This window comes from Periplaneta americana, chromosome 3 (genome assembly GCF_040183065.1).
Source record: "Periplaneta americana isolate PAMFEO1 chromosome 3, P.americana_PAMFEO1_priV1, whole genome shotgun sequence".
NCBI classification, from domain to species: Eukaryota; Metazoa; Arthropoda; class Insecta; order Blattodea; family Blattidae; genus Periplaneta; species Periplaneta americana.
The window spans coordinates 149664399-149681128 of NC_091119.1; the positions used below are offsets into that span (position 1 = coordinate 149664399).

A 16730-nucleotide genomic window follows, 5' to 3' on the forward strand; every position below is an offset into this window, starting at 1 on the left:
TTAAATAAACACGGATGGAAGCCTATGATGTGTTCATCTGCAACCAGTCTTGTGAATGATAAGTTCGTGACACTGAATGGGCAGTCACGCAGGTCCCTGATGCACTCCACTCCTTTCCCCTCCGAGCATACAATTAAATCTCTGCCAGCTAGCAGCAGGCGAGGAACTGAATGACTGCCATCAACACGAACTCTGCCCGGAAGTAGACACCCGAAGCTGAACAGGTTAAAAAAACAGGGCGGAACCGGCTTTTCCTAACTTGTTCACAAATATAAAATTATATCTAACAACTGAGACCCACCCTTTGTCCTATGAAAATAAGTTTAGAGAATGCATTCCACACACAAAGTTTCAAGTTCGTCTTTAACCGAAGCAACATATCCAAATGAAAAGAGATTGGAATCCGTTTGGCTCTGCAGGGTTTTCTGTGAACTTTCATAGTTGGTTATCTACCGATGCTGTATCAACTAAGAGGTTATTCAGCCTCGATGGAATTGGTGATAGCGAGATGGTATTTGGCGAGATGTTGCCGAGGAATCGCCACAGATTATTTATCAGACATTCGCCTTAACGGTTGGGGAAAACCTCGAGATGGGGGGGGGGGAGCAGATAATGAGCCCAAGCGGGAATCGAAAGCGCGCCCGAACGCAACTTCAGATCGGCAGACAAGCGTCTCAGCCGACTGAGCTACGCCGGCTCTTTACGGCAATAGCAGTCTAATATATACAGTCACGAAGCTCAATACGTAGTAAATATGCATCCATAGATAGTTGCTAACCACTAGTACCGCTAATATCACCCATTACACACAATGCGAAATAGTACCGGCACAGTCTATTGTTCCAAGCACCCTCACAACTCAAGCTTCGTGACTATATATATACCAGACTGTGGTAATAGTGTTAGGTTTTCTTTTGATGTTTACGTTTCACCAGTCATTGTGCTTACAACTCCTGTTTTTCTGAATGGTAATGCTTTGCGCTGCACCGTAAACTTAACCAGCGCTACGATAATGATTACAATGACATGTAAATAAATTATGGCGAAATGAGTCCGAATGTTACCCAGCAATTCTGCTTCATTTTGTTGAGGGAACACTTCAGGAAAAAAAAAAAAATCACCAGGTAAAATGTCCTACCAGAAACTGACTCCGTGCCCGCTCTTTTCACAGTAAGACAGCAGAAGAAATTCTAAATATATTATTAAATATTTGAAAACAAGGATAATGATTTCATAAATTAATCCTTAGTGTTCCATTAAATGCATTTTATTATTTCTCTTCAAGTACCGTATCCAGTGACCTGAACATTTGTGATGACTGTAGCGAATTTCTACTGGCACAGTGATTTTCCAGGGAACGGCGAAATTCTAGATAATTTTCCTGTTGCATTCCCCAGAAGCAGTTTTTATCAATCACAAATTTCACTTGGACCCATAGGAATTCTGACTACACTATGGAGAAAAGAATGGCGGAAGGTGTAAGTCTGCACATTGAAAGGGACTTTGGCCTTTCGCAGTGCAAGTGGAATCGAGTAAACTCTATGGAGTATGTCTATCTATGATGCGTTAACATTTGTAATTGACGTTCTCATATTAATACCACGTGGAGTAAAAACCAATGCTGTCGTATGTGGAGTTGATTGATGACAAAAAAGTTTGTAATTTTAATTTCAATTTTGATTAAAACTAATCTTACAGCTTAAAATTTATTCAATGTGGATAGTGGTGGTAGTGGTCAATGTATTGATGTTGGTGTAAAAGTAAAAGAAGCCATGAATCAATGAAAATGTGACAATACCGCTTGACATTACTAGTATTAACGCGTGCAAAGAAAGAAGTATCCAATACAAAGCCTTTCGCCGGGTATTAATTGGACGCTCGGTCTACACATATTAGTCAGTATTGATGCATGCAAAAAAAAATATATAGGCTAAATATCCAATACAAAGCCTTCCGCCGGGTATTAATTGGACGCTCGGTCTATACATATTAGTCAGTATTGATGCGTGCAAAAAAAATATGTAGGCTATATATCCAATACAAAGCCTTCCGCCGGGTATTAATTGGACGCTCGGTCTATACATATTAGTCAGTATTGATGCGTGCAAAAAAAAATATGTAGGCTATATATCCAATACAAAGCCTTTCGCCGGGTATTAATTGGACGCTCGGTCTACACATATTAGTCAGTATTGATGCGTGCAAAAAAAATTTATAGGCTAAATATCCAATACAAAGCCTTCCGCCGGGTATTAATTGGACGATGGTCTATACATATTAGTCAGTACTGATGCCTGCAAAAAAAAAAAATATATAGGCTATATATCCAATACAAAGCCTTCCGCCGGGTATTAATTGGACGCTCCGTCTATACATATTAGTCAGTATTGATGCGTGCAAGAAAATATATAGGCTATATATCCAACACAAAGCCTTCCGCCGGGTATTAATTGGACGCTCGGTCTATACATATTAGTCAGTATTGATGCGTGCAAGAAAATATGTAGGCTATATATCCAATACAAAGCCTTTCGCCGGGTATTAATTGGACGCTCGGTCTACACATATTAGTCAGCATTGATGCGTGCAAAAAAAATATATAGGCTAAATATCCAATACAAAGTCTTCCGCCGGGTATTAATTGGACGCTCGGTCTATACATATTAGTCAGTACTGATGCCTGCAAAAAAAAAAATATATATAGGCTATATATCCAATACAAAGCCTTCCGCCGGGTATTAATTGGACGCTCCGTCTATACATATTAGTCAGTACTGATGCGTGCAAAAAAATATATAGGCTATATATCCAATACAAAGTCTTCCGCCGGGTATTAAGTGGACGCTCGGTCTATACATATTAGTCAGTATTGATGCGTGCAAAAAATATATAGGCTATATATCCAATACAAAGCCTTCCGCCGGGTATTAATTGGACGAATGTCTATACATATTAGTCAGTACTGATGCGTGCAAAAAAATAGATAGGCTATATATTATATCCAATACAAAGCCTTCGGCCGGGTATTAATTGGACGCTCGGTCTATACATATTAGTCAGTATTGATGCGTGCAAAAAAATATATAGGCTATATATCCAATACAAAGCCTTCCGCCGGGTATTAATTGGACGCTCGGTCTATACATATTAGTCAGTATTGATGCGTGCAAAAAATATATAGGCTATATATCCAATACAAAGCCTTCCGCCGGGTATTAATTGGACGAAGGTCTATACATATTAGTCAGTACTGATGCGTGCAAAAAAATAGATAGGCTATATATTATATCCAATACAAAGCCTTCGGCCGGGTATTAATTGGACGCTCGGTCTATACATATTAGTCAGTATTGATGCGTGCAAAAAAATATATAGGCTATATATCCAATACAAAGCCTTCCGCCGGGTATTAATTGGACGATGGTCTATACATATTAGTCAGTACTGATGCGTGCAAAAAATATATATAGGCTATATATCCAATACAAAGCCTTCCGCCGGGTATTAATTGGACGCTCGGTCTATACATATTAGTCAGTATTGATGCGTGCAAGAAAATATATAGGCTATATATCCAATACAAAGCCTTCCGCCGGGTATTAATTGGACGCTCGGTCTATACATATTAGTCAGTATTGATGCGTGCAAAAAAAAAATATGTTAGCTACACATCCAATACAAAGCCTTTCGCCGGGTATTAATTGGACGCTCGGTCTACACATATTAGTCAGTATTGATGCGTGCAAAAAAAAAAATATGTTAGCTACACATCCAATACAAAGCCTTTCGCCGGGTATTAATTGGACGCTCGGTCTATACATATTAGTCAGTATTGATGCGTGCAAAAAAAAAAAATATGTTAGCTACACATCCAATACAAAGCCTTCCGCCGGGTATTAATTGGACGCTCGGTCTATACATATTAGTCAGTATTGATGCGTGCAAGAAAATATATAGGCTATATATCCAATACAAAGCCTTCCGCCGGGTATTAATTGGACGCTCGGTCTATACATATTAGTCAGTATTGATGCGTGCAAAAAAAAAAAAAATATGTTAGCTACACATCCAATACAAAGCCTTTCGCCGGGTATTAATTGGACGCTCGGTCTACACATATTAGTCAGTATTGATGCGTGCAAAAAAAATATATAGGCTAAATATCCAATACAAAGCCTTCCGCCGGGTATTAATTGGACGCTCGGTCTATACATATTAGTCAGTACTGACGCGTGCAAAAAAAAATATATAGGCTATATATCCAATACAAAGCCTTCCGCCAGGTATTAATTGGACGCTCGGTCTATACATATTAGTCAGTACTGATGCGTGCAAAAAAAAATAGATAGGCTATATATTATATCCAATACAAAGCCTTCGGCCGGGTATTAATTGGACGCTCGGTCTATACATATAAGTCAGTACCGATGCGTGCAAAAAAATATGTAGGCTATATATCCAATACAAAGCCTTCCGCCGGGTATTAATTGGACGCTCGGACTATACATATTTACCCGAAGTACATTCCTTCCCCAGCATGTTGCTGCAACAAAGACGAAACTCGACCTATGTGCTTAACATGTTTTGGGTAGGGCCTATATGGATACGAACGATAACACTCGAAGTTCCTCATCTCTTATCTCCCACATGATAAAATTATCACTCCAACGCTGGGATTCCTGCATCTGGCTTGCTTTCAATGCCAATGACGTACTTCTTTGCTTGTAAGAGGAGCAGCTGGCTTGGCTTAGTTTGGCTTTTACGTGGGCTACGTACACTTAGACACAGTTTGGCTCATTGTGCGTTCTTATAATGTGATGATTATCCAAGTCCGACAGGTGGCCTTGATTGAATTCGTGAATCCGACGCTGACAGACGGGTCATCCTGCCTCAGCTCCTCATAGCCAGATCCCGCTTCGCGGACGAGTAGCCTGATAATCCCCAGGGGCCCGCAGTCCCTAGCTCTTTTCTGATCAGCCGACGCTGACAGGTGGACCATCCTGCCTCATCCCCTGATAGAGGAAGGTTCCATCCGCATGCGAATAGCCTGATGAGCCCCAAGCCCTTCCTACATCAGCATCGGACACCCGTACTATCCTTACTTCACCCCAGCCTAATTTACTATTGCAGACGATAGATGAAATAAGAGGGGGAGGTGGTGAGTGTTGGTGGAATGATAGAGGGAAACGGGAGTACTCTGAGAAAAATTCTCTACGTCTGCTTTGTACACCACAAATTTCATCACGACCTTTCCGGGAATCGAACCCGGGCCGTCTGGACGAAAGGTCAGAGCGCTGGCACTGTAAAGAGCAGCTAAGTTGGTCACCACTGCCTTAGGTCTCGCGGTAGAAGCGAAAGTAGTTGCCGGTAGTCGATCAGCTTGCAATATGTTGCATAGCTAAAAAATAACATAACCTATAACTTAGTTCAACAATGAATGACCTTAAGTAATTCACTGTTTGAATAATTCTAGTGCAGAACACAGGAATATTCATAACAATATAACAATACTATAATAATCATCATCACCATATTTACCGCCGTGGCATTCTACGTAACGTTCCGGTTAAGTGGTTTCTCAGCCTTTCTGGAAGTTCAAATGAAAAGAAAAATCCCTTCTGCTGCCCGTAAATGAATCTGCTGCTCTCTTTCACTTTCTTCGCCAATTGCTCAACAACTAAACCAACTCGACTTCACTGGTCGGTAAATACGTTTGCAAGTTCCACACTTTTAATACGCATGTCTCATAATTAATATGAACGCAGCTGATATTTGCGTCAAATTTCAACTTCAACAAGCAGGCGGTGCGTTACTAATTTTGTTCAAAATATGAGACGCAATGTGGGCTGCAAGCTCGGGCGTCCTTGCTCTTCGATCGTCAGAGAGATTAGCTCGCATGTCACTAAAATGTTTCTCTTCAAAAGTCAAATTACAAATGTCAAGCAACGTCTACGCCTTTTCCCTCTCGCAAATATCGCCCACTCTCGCTATCCCCGTAAAGAATTTCTGGCACATACAACCTCTTTTTCCACCTGTTATAAATAGGGTCGATTCTCGGCAATAAAAGACTTCATACTGTATAATGTGTCCATTTACAGAACACTGACAGTGGCGGTCTAGGAAAAGATATCTCAGTACGCCCAGCTCAAACTTAGTCTTGTATCTTCAATTACCTATTCTATAAAGGAAGGGGGGGGGCATGATATTCTACTTCAACTGGATTTAAGTATAAAAAAAAAACAGACGAAAAAGCCCTTCACACCTTAATGAGTTTGATTAATATTCTTGAGTGAAGAGATTTTTCTATATATAATTTCTTACTCTGTTTAATCAACTCTTTTATCCGACTTACACGTCATTTCGGATAGGGGAGGGAGAGTCTTTAGTTCGCACACTAGACATCTCACAAATGCGGGCCTCCCCGGACATGGGATCGGCATGACGCAGGGCCACCGCACAGACGACATAGAGCAGTGGTCATCAGCACTCGCTCAAATGGGTAAAGGGTAAGCGGAGCCGTCCCGTGTGCCCCGTCATGCAGCAGGAAGAGATAGAGAGCATACACGCTAGCAGCTACGAATTGCACCATAGGGCAGTGTGTTCTCCGCGGGTAAGAGACGCTAGCCCCAGGGTGTTCTGTGCTGATGACCGCTGACATAGAGCAATCACAAGACAATGGACAAACACCCAGTCCTGTGGATGTAGGATAAATTTCTCCCATTGCCCACGCCGAAAATCGAATCTCGGACCAATTGCTTAAGAAACGCGCACGCTATCCACATAGCCACAACGGCGGTCATATATATTAAAATATAAAATAAATTACAGTATTTAAATCACGCTGTATCGTTTAAAAAAAGTAATTATTTGACAATTAACATTGGATGTCTACTGTGTCCATAATGTGGTATATACATAATTAAATCAGCTTCATTCACTTGAGAGGTAATATTCGCAGCGTTCAGACAAGAGGCTCCCTTATGTTTGATAAGTCTTTTTTGCAGTGTTATTTATTCACGTGGAGGTGATAAATCCATATCATTTGAAAATGCTAAAAAATTATCGGCAGAGAACAAGTACCACTTTCTTTTGATTGGAGCAGTAAAGTAATTAGCAACACTGTTAGTTATCCACGTGGAGGTGACGAACACATGCCATTTAAAAATGCTAATAAATGAACTCGGTCAAATACCCTGCGGTGTACAACGCTAGTGAATTGGATATTTTGTTACAAATTTTTTTATAGGTTAATTATAATGTATTGCAACTTTTTAGGACACTATATAGGCCTACAATTAAATTTCGCAGAATATAATAATTAATTATTGTAGGATGCGCTGAGCTTTTCAAAGTCAGGCCAGAAATATGATTTGCTTACAGCATAGGCCGTAGAGACAACGTGGGCTATTCACGTCCAGCGTGGCCAAAGTGCATTCTTTCTCCATTTCTGTGGCAACAGTGTATTTTTGTTGCTTATTTAACGACGCTGTATCAATTAGGCCTACTAGGTTATTTAGGGTAAATGAGATTGGTGATAATGAGATGGTATTTGGCAAGATCAGACCGAGGATTCGCCAAAGATTACCTGACATTCGCCTTATGCTTGTGGAAAGCCTCGGGAAAACTCCAACCAAGTAATCAACTCAAGCGGGAATCGAACTCGCGCCTCAGTGCAACTTCGGATCGGCAGGCAAGCACCTTAGCCGACTGAGCTATGCCGGTGGGTAACAGTGTATTTTGAATCTCCAATTATCCTTTACGCCAATAATTTTGTAATATGATAGGAATTACAGTAATAGGCTACCATTAGGCAATAGTGACTAACAACAGCTTTCAACAACGTAGGTATTTCCAGATGATTGCTATGACATCCTCCCATTAATTGATAGTGTAAATAATTATTTCGTTAACACAACTTTCAGTCACCGGCGTAGCTCAGTCGTTTGAGGCCCTTGCCTGCTGATCCGGAGTTGCGTTCGGGTGTGGGTTCGATTCCCGCTTGGGCCAATTATCTGGTTGGTTTTGTCCGAGATTTTCCCCAACCGTAAGGCGAATACCAGGTAATCTCTGGCGAACTAACGGCCTCATCTCGCTAATTATCATCTCACTACGACCATCCTCATCGATGGTACATAATCTAGTAGTTGACATAGCTTCGTTAAATTACCAAATAAAAAACACAACTTTCTAACAGCACCATTACATATTATATAAAATAATGCAACGTAACTAAAAAATGTGAATGCAATAAAATTATTTATATTACAAAGTCTTGCACGTTGTTACGTATTTGCCCGCAGACACTATCACTTCGGCTGCGATAGCAATTATATTATTGACCTGTAAGAATTCACTGAGGCGTGGTTTCCGTTTTCGCTTACTCATTTCAAGGAAATCTCTATTTTTAAAGGAAGAAATAAAATGTTTATATCTAGCTCGCCCGCTAAAACTGTCACTGGAAACTGATAATGACATACTACGTCATAAAGCTCTCTTCCTCAGATCCAGCCACACGGACTTCAACCTCCGGCGGCGGCATAAAGTCGGTTATACCAGAAAGTTTACTCAAGATTAGTCCGAACGTCTTTGCCATTCACATCCACCATTTAGCTATTTCCTACAAATAAGATCATAGCTCTAAAAACTGCCTCTGCATTTAGAGAGATCGTTAAATAACCACTACCATCTTCTCCTGTAATTGAAACATTCCCAATCCATAAAATAAATCCACAGTACATGGTGACAATCACATACCGACTTAAGACTAAGTTAAGGATATTTTCAGCATTTTATTCAGTCATAATGTCATAGCTTTATCTGTCACCACACTCAGGATCCTTCGCATACAAATAAAATACCGAACATATAAAGAAAGCCAACTACTTTCTTACTGGCACGTTTAACGCATAAATAAAGACTGCCAAAAGGGATCATAAAATGAATTGCATCGAATTCAGAATAGGCTAACTTAGAAAAAAATTGACATCCAGGAATCAATGGGACTACAGCTTATTGGGAAAGATATGAGACTCAGGATTGGCCCTGCATTTAAGCGACCTGAGTACTATCCCAGACCTGTTCTTAATGGAATTTAGGATGGATAATGCATACGATGCAGAGGGATTTTCTCGAGGTAATCCCACTTCCCTCTTTCATTCCACTAAATCTCCGCTTCTTCCGCCGCTTCGTCTATTATCTGTAATAGTTAAGTGGGATGAAATTTTCAGGGTTTTCGATGATGGTGTAAGTTCTCAGTGCTTGGGGCTCTAGTATCTAGAGTTTATCTGGTTCTATCCGGAGATGAAACCTGCCTCAGTCACGACTGAGGTAGAATGGCCAGCCTGTCAGCGTCGGATTCACGAATATACTATATATATGGTTCTTGTTCTTTGGGATATAAAACTGTTTTCAGAACATGGGAGGGATAATAGTAGGAGGAAGAAGAATAAAATGCATAATATTTGCTGATGATATGGCGTTGTTAACAGAAGATGAGACGATACTAAGGGGCATGCTACTGCAATTAAATGACAGCTGTGAACAGTATATGGGATGAAGATACATGCAGACAAGACGAAGACCATGGTTATCGGAAGAAAAATAAAGAAGGTAAATGTGAGAATTCTAAATGAGCCAAAAGAGCATGTGGGCAGCTTCAAATACTTGTGGTGTACTATAATCAATAACATGAGCTGCTGCCAGGAAGTCAAAAGGAGGATAGCAATGGCAAAGGAAGCTTTTAATAGAAAAGGGAGTATCTTCTGCGAACCTCTGGACAAATAACTAAGGAAGAGAATAGTGAAGTGCTTTGTGTGTAGTGTGGCATTATATGGTGCAGAAACATGGACATTACGACGAAGTGAAGCGACTAGACTCATTTGAAATGTGGATATGGAGAAGGGTGGAGCGTGTGAAATGGACAGACAGAATAAAAAATGAAGCTGTGTTTGAGAGAGTGGGTGAAGAAAGAATGATGCTCAAACTGATCAGGAAGAGAAAAAAGGAATTAGTTGGGTCACTGGCTGACAAAAAAAACTACCTATTGAAGGATACACTGGAAGGAATGGTGAACGGGATTAGAGTTGGGGACAGAAAAAATATCAGATGATAGACGACATTAAGATACACGGATCAAATGCGGATACTAAGAGGAATGCTGAAAATAGGAAAGATTGGAGAATGCTGGGTTTGCAATGAAAAACTTGCCCTTGGGCAGAAAACTATGAAAAATATATTATATATATATATATATATATATATATATATATATATATATATATATATAGCGCATAACGGGATGCTATGAGTCCCAGAGCATGATCTGTTCTGGGTCCGACCCTCGAAAGCTTATCAAGGACATCACAAAGGCAACGTTGACGTTTGGGAGCCGGAAGAAGAGTCGTTTCAAAACGGATAGCAATAAAATTAAACTTACTTAAAACTATATTCTGATCGATGTTCAAACACATTTTAGTAGCGTATCGTTGACATTTAGGGTGACTAGACTGTCTGAATGGAAATATGAATAACGAAAAGGGACATATTTTGAACTATTAATGTACATATTTTTATTAATTAAAATTTCACATAAGCGAAATTACCATCTATGACCTCAGGAGTCCTGAAATCCAATAAAATGTAAAAAAAAAACGTCCATAATATAATTAAATAATGGATGTTATATTTATCTTCAAATAATTTTCATAATTATTTTTATCTCATTTCATTTTTGCTGGGAAAAATATAAATGATGTAGAATCTTTAATGAATCTTTGATTATGCCAGATATAGTGTCAAATAACTAAGTGAGAGGAACCTGCGAATCTTTTAATTATTCATGGGCTGTCATGCCTCTTTTTTATACTTTAAAAGTAATTTTATTGTCCCGCAATGCAACTCCAACGGGAAGTAACCTAAATCACGGCAACATAGATTGTACTAGTTTCCACGTGAGAAAATTTATTCCCCTAGAGATGACTGTGTTGCTAACACGTACGTCAAACATGACCTAAATGTACACAGCACAGCCCTGTTTAGTGTCACAAGTGTCTGAGAATAGCATAAAGAAAAGCAAATGATCACTCCGACTCAATGAAGAATAAGACATTTTTTACGTGCGAAACAACTATTGTAGAACAAAAACTGTGCATTATAATACGAGAGATAATAAGTTTCAGCTCAGAAGGTCGAAGTACGAAAGTGATTGATATGTTGACAGCGTCTGTCTGAAGTACCATCCTCTTCAGTTTTATTTGGGCAGTCACGCCACTCAAAGCAAAGTGAGCTCACTCATAATAATTATATAGGCTACCGGTGTGCATATACTGTAGGTACGTCTGGTTTGTAAGGAGCTTCCTTTTTATCTGTCGCCTTCAGCAAGATGACATCGCCGAAGGGTTGACAATACGCGCTGTTTCCGGCTGTCATTCTTCAACAATGAAAAATTCTTTTGTCCGCCACCCATAATATTGAACTCGTATGCATTACCATTCAAAGGTTCGGTGACAATACCTACGCGATACCCCAAGACTCGTTAACATTTTTTCCCAATGCATTCATTAAACTGAAGTTGTAAGTTCATGGATCCCAAGCACAACGGTTTCGCAATGCATGGGAGTGGGCTGGAGTCCTTGGCTGGCTTAAACTGGACCATCAATCGATTTCTTAGTTTAAACTCCATCTATCCTGCCCACACTCGTGCAAGGAATTTATATCCACCGCGGGCCGTGCGAGGTTTGGAACCCGATTTGTGTTTCAAAACTTTAGGGAAAAGAACCCCACCCTTTCGATCGACTGCAATAAATTACTTCCAGTCTTCGTTGCAATTCAGAGGGATATCTTACAGTACCCCTACAAGCAAAGCCATCCTTACGTCGCAAGAAAGGAAAATAGGCATAGGTTAAGTAGGGTAAAGATGTCTATTTCCGTGATATCCTTAATCCCGTGATACTTTTTTAAAATTGAATGTCAGTCAAAGCTTTTCCGTTCGACCATAGCGCCAGACATCTTTCTCGAAAGAGAGTATCTTTCGCCTACTTTTGAGACATCGGTGAACTTCCTAGCAAGATACCCAACCCCGTGACATTCAGTGAAAGAAACGTATCAGGGAATTAGGCAACTTTACCCTACAACATGTGCCAAGCTTAAAAACTCTCCCTTACAATAAACAACAGCTATCTTTATTATAAAATCATCTGTGTTTGCTTAACACCGGGAGTAGGGCGGACACGTGCAAGTGATCTTGCTCCCAGGGAGTCACTTCTTTCTGTTTTATTTCATTCTTTGTAAAGCGCATACAAAACTGACGTGAGTCTTTCATAAGAAGCGGCAACGTCGTATTACTAAGAAGACATAAGATTTGTTTCTGCAGCGAGTTATACTGTAAAATAGTTACTAATCTCGTATAATGATTATATTAAATTTTACAGTATGTTTTAATAACCAATATAGATAAGCATGGAAACATAACATAAAATATAAATAATATAATAATAATAATAATAATAATAATAATAATAATAATAATAATAATTGAAACACAAAATATAAATGCAAAAAGTACGTGTGTAGCCAGTCCAGTGAATAAAAGTAAAGCAGAACTGCGCATGCGTCACTCTAGTTTGAGATTAGATCGCAAATTTTCTGGACGTCAGGAAATAGTTTGGTGACGGTTTGATATCCTGCAAGAACGGCAGACTACACGTACACGGACACGCACATACCGACAGAACTTAAAGAATATCCATTCTCGAATCCCGAGGAGGGTTCAATAATGTGTCCAGATTACGAATTTGAATTGGTCAACAATCAATAACAGCTATAGATAGCGAATTTAATTGGTCAATAACAAAATGCCTAAAAAAACACACTATTTCCTTAATATATTCATAGCAGGATAATAGTAGTTGTAGTAGATTAACTACGATTTCAACTCGTGAGGAAAGAAATGGTCACGAAATGTTGCCTGAAGCCCTGTATCAGGGACAGGATTCTTCAACCTGTCGTAATTTACAAACCGGACTTCTTGACTTTACTTACCTCTCGGAGGAAGCCATGCGAAGAATTTTATCGCCCGTTAAATCCATCATCCGTGATCGGTTTTGACGACAAGCATAGTAATCGAGAGACTGCTGAGTACAACTTGAAAATTTTCAATGAAATTACTTTTCCAATAAATTGAAATACATTTCAATAACTAAATATTAAAAACTATACAGCACTAAATCCAAATTGTATCATTCATAGAACAAAAATATTTCTGTATAACTGCGTTACCCAAAGGAGATCTATCCATACTCACAGATCAAAATGTGTATATGCCAGGCGGACCAAAAACCTTAACCAAACCTAACCTGTCACTGATACAAGAAACGAAAACTCGCTTCCTATTTTCATGCCTACCAAAAAGCCTGGTTCAGCCTCTACGCCGGCCACCATATTCACAACTACTTTCCACCCTTATTCCGGTGAGAAATTGGCATCGCCGCTCAGTTCGTCTTTTGTTTACGGTATGTATGACTTCACGTTTAGGTTATCTACCCAGTTCAATTCTTTTCTATTTTTACCTATTTTCTAATAAGTTTTCAAGTCACCTGACGTTCTAGACGAATTCTTCCCATTCCAAATTATCTTCCCTCTGAAAATGTTTTCCATTTTTTTCGTCAAAAAAAAACCTTCAGTGTCGTGTGCTATACAAAACCCGCCAAATACATAAATACGTTCTACCTTTGTTTTACTTCACACACGGTACTGTAATGCTCCATAAAGAGAATACCCAGTAATGTCGAGTTTGTATACACAGCAACGTAATACGCTGTATAAACACAAGTCGTACAGGCAACTACATAAAATAATACACAGAACTCCAAACAGTATTTACAATATCCAGTTGCGGATCACAGTCACATAGATTTCTAAAACCGCTGAAAATTGGAAACTCTGATTAAATTAATGAAAAGAACTATGATATGAGCCTTCAATTTCGGTAGGTAATAATTTTTTTAGCAAACGAGTAAGCATTTAAAATCATATTCTTTCAAGTGACAGCACAATTGTTTAAACTAGGCCTAAAATAAAAATATAGTTGTATTTAACAACTGACATGCGTACAATAGGTTACAAAATTATTAGAGATTAAGTAGTTACCGACAAAATATAATTTCGAAGAAATGCAGTACGGTAGGCTATAATCTGTGACAGTTGAAACTAATGTCAGTCAGCACTGTTTCCTACTTACTGTATATGGTTATTATACACAACAAAAATGTTTTTGGGCGAATTTCATAGCCTATATGTATTCGAAGCATTTTGACAGTTTGGTACTCCGGTAACTTTCAACATTCAAACGTAATCCAAACAGATTCTCTTGGACTACAGTAGATTAAAAGTCTGTTGAAAAATATGCCAATTATATTTAATCCATCAATGACTTCAAACATTGCTATACACATGTACGGACTTTAAAAATGTCGACGATCTCATAAGCGAAATTTCAAACATCGAACACTGCTTTGACATAAGCTCACGGTCGAATAAATCTGACGAACGACATGAAAACTTACTCATTTACTGCGTTAGCTCGTAACACATCACCGTTCTGTCCATTCATCGCCACCATCTCGGCGAGATCCTTGATCAACATCGCTGTCTATTGTTGTCTGTTTGCCACTCACTCGCGCTATGCACTTGAACCAGAAGCCTGCTAGCTATCCCGCTGGCAGAAGGTCCACTACTGAACAGAACTCACTGACACACAGCTGACGAAAAGTCAACTCGCTGGCCTTGCCGTGTGCGTTTGCTGTGTATTATGGGACTGTCGCCTCCGACTACACACCGCACTTACGCAATAATCAACAGCCGATGCCGTGAAACTAAATAGCGGAAGGAGTGAGACCAGGTTAGTGGAGGGGGGAGGGGATTGTAGTACGAAGAACTGTGATGTTGATGTGGAACAACTGCAACTGTGCTAGGAATTTTGTTTACAAACGCGCATCTAGGAATTGACTGTATCTTCCATGAGAGTTGCAAAAAGAACTCAGTGGCAGAGGGCCAAATTTATTACGGAGATATCCTAAAATAACAGGTTTTAGGGAAATGACAAGTCACGGTTTGTGGGCTATCCTTGATGGATAATGTGGTGGTGTACTGCAAGTGGGGGTAATCTTGATCTAGAATGGTTTTCGATGAAATCTGGAGTATCGGACTATGTCTGCCATCCAGCAAAATAGGAGCTTGCTACGAAAGTGACGTCAATAAAAGATAACGACCAAACTTAGTTAAATTATCATTTATCAGGGTAAATATTTATAAAAGAGACCAGCATCAGGGTGGAAGGGAGGGAGGAGGACAGGAATATAATTATGCTGAACAGGATACTGGCAACACAATGTCTCATATTTCTGGTATCCTCAAGGTCTGAACACACATTCACCTGTAATGAATATAAAATACCGTTCAACGAAGGTTCAACTTGATCAGATTACATTTTAGATCACCAGCTTTGTTAAATTAATATCAATGACTCGTTTTGAATAAAAATCACCACAGCACAGATTTATCGAAATATTCCGAACCATATGAACACCGTGATAGTTCAGAGTATTTTCCTTCAGGATGTCCGGCATTGTGACTAACGTGGATAGCGTGTGCGCTTCCCACCGGTCCGTGATTCGATTCCCGGCATGGGCAATGGAAGAAATTAATCTTCCGTAGACGGGATTGGGTGTTCTGTGATGTCCTTCATTCACATAATGCAGAAGGCAATAATTGGTATAATTCCTTCCGCACTATATTGTGTGATTACAATAAAATAGAGAACTGATATGTTGTTGTTTAGTATACCGTCCGAAGATAGATCTGAACCTCATAAGACGTGATACCAACAAGGCACCACTTATGAGGCATCTAGGCTAGGAGATTATGGGGTAGGTTGGTCGAAACAGATATAACAATTAAATATTACATTTTATAAATTCCGAACACTTTAGAAGTGAGGACTTATTTTCAAAACGAATGTTGTTCATTCCCATAACTTTGTGGCAAATAACGAAAAACGTTTTTAAGTCTAAAATTTATTACCAGCTACGCAAGAGACATTATGAAACCAAAGAGGTTGGGCGCATTTAGAATCAAATCGAAGCACCAGAGCCTTTGATTTCAAAGCTGAAACTAATATTCTGTCGCAATTTTCTTGTGGACAAGAGTCAGTTTGATTCCAATAGTCACTTTTAACGCAAGATTTTAGTGGTTTAGAGTGTGTTTTGAAGACAAATCGTGACAGTTGTAGCTATGGACAGCTAAGAATGCATGGACACAGCAAGCTCATTTTTGTTATTAGGTGGACAAGAGACGTTTTGAAAATTACTTCAAGTAATAAATGTAGTATGTAACATTTTCGGGAGCCTCAATACATTGTACAAAGACGCTACTGTTCAACTTATATAATCCACAAAGATGCTATTGTTCAACTTCCCCTATAATCCACAAAGACACTAGGCCTACTGTTCAACTTCCCCTATAATCCACAAAGATGCTACTGTTCAACTTCCTCTATAATCCACAAAGACACTACTGTTCAACTTCCCCTTTAATCCACAAAGAGAGGATATTATTTTTAATAGACCTGATTAAATACAAGTACAACTTGTTCATCTTTCTAGTCATTGTCATTGTGGAGTAACGGCTAGCGCAACTGGCCGCGAAACCAGGTGGTCCGGGTTCGATTACCGGTC

The 16730-nt window shown here is 39.3% G+C and overlaps 1 protein-coding gene across 6 annotated transcripts in view; it reads right to left on the reverse strand.

The window, feature by feature from the left end:
• The window catches only part of Nt5b (5' nucleotidase B), a 186625-nt gene that overhangs the window by 81916 nt on the left and 87979 nt on the right, over positions 1–16730 (reverse strand). Inside the window, exon 1 of one of the 6 annotated variants that reach the window (XM_069821772.1) lies at positions 14562–14817. The exons of the other annotated variants lie outside the window; for them this stretch is intronic. Coding sequence (XP_069677873.1) covers positions 14562–14641 — 80 coding nt within the window. The 5' untranslated portion in view covers positions 14642–14817. Of the gene's footprint in view, positions 1–14561; positions 14818–16730 lie in introns of those variants that run through there. 6 annotated transcript variants of the gene reach the window in all.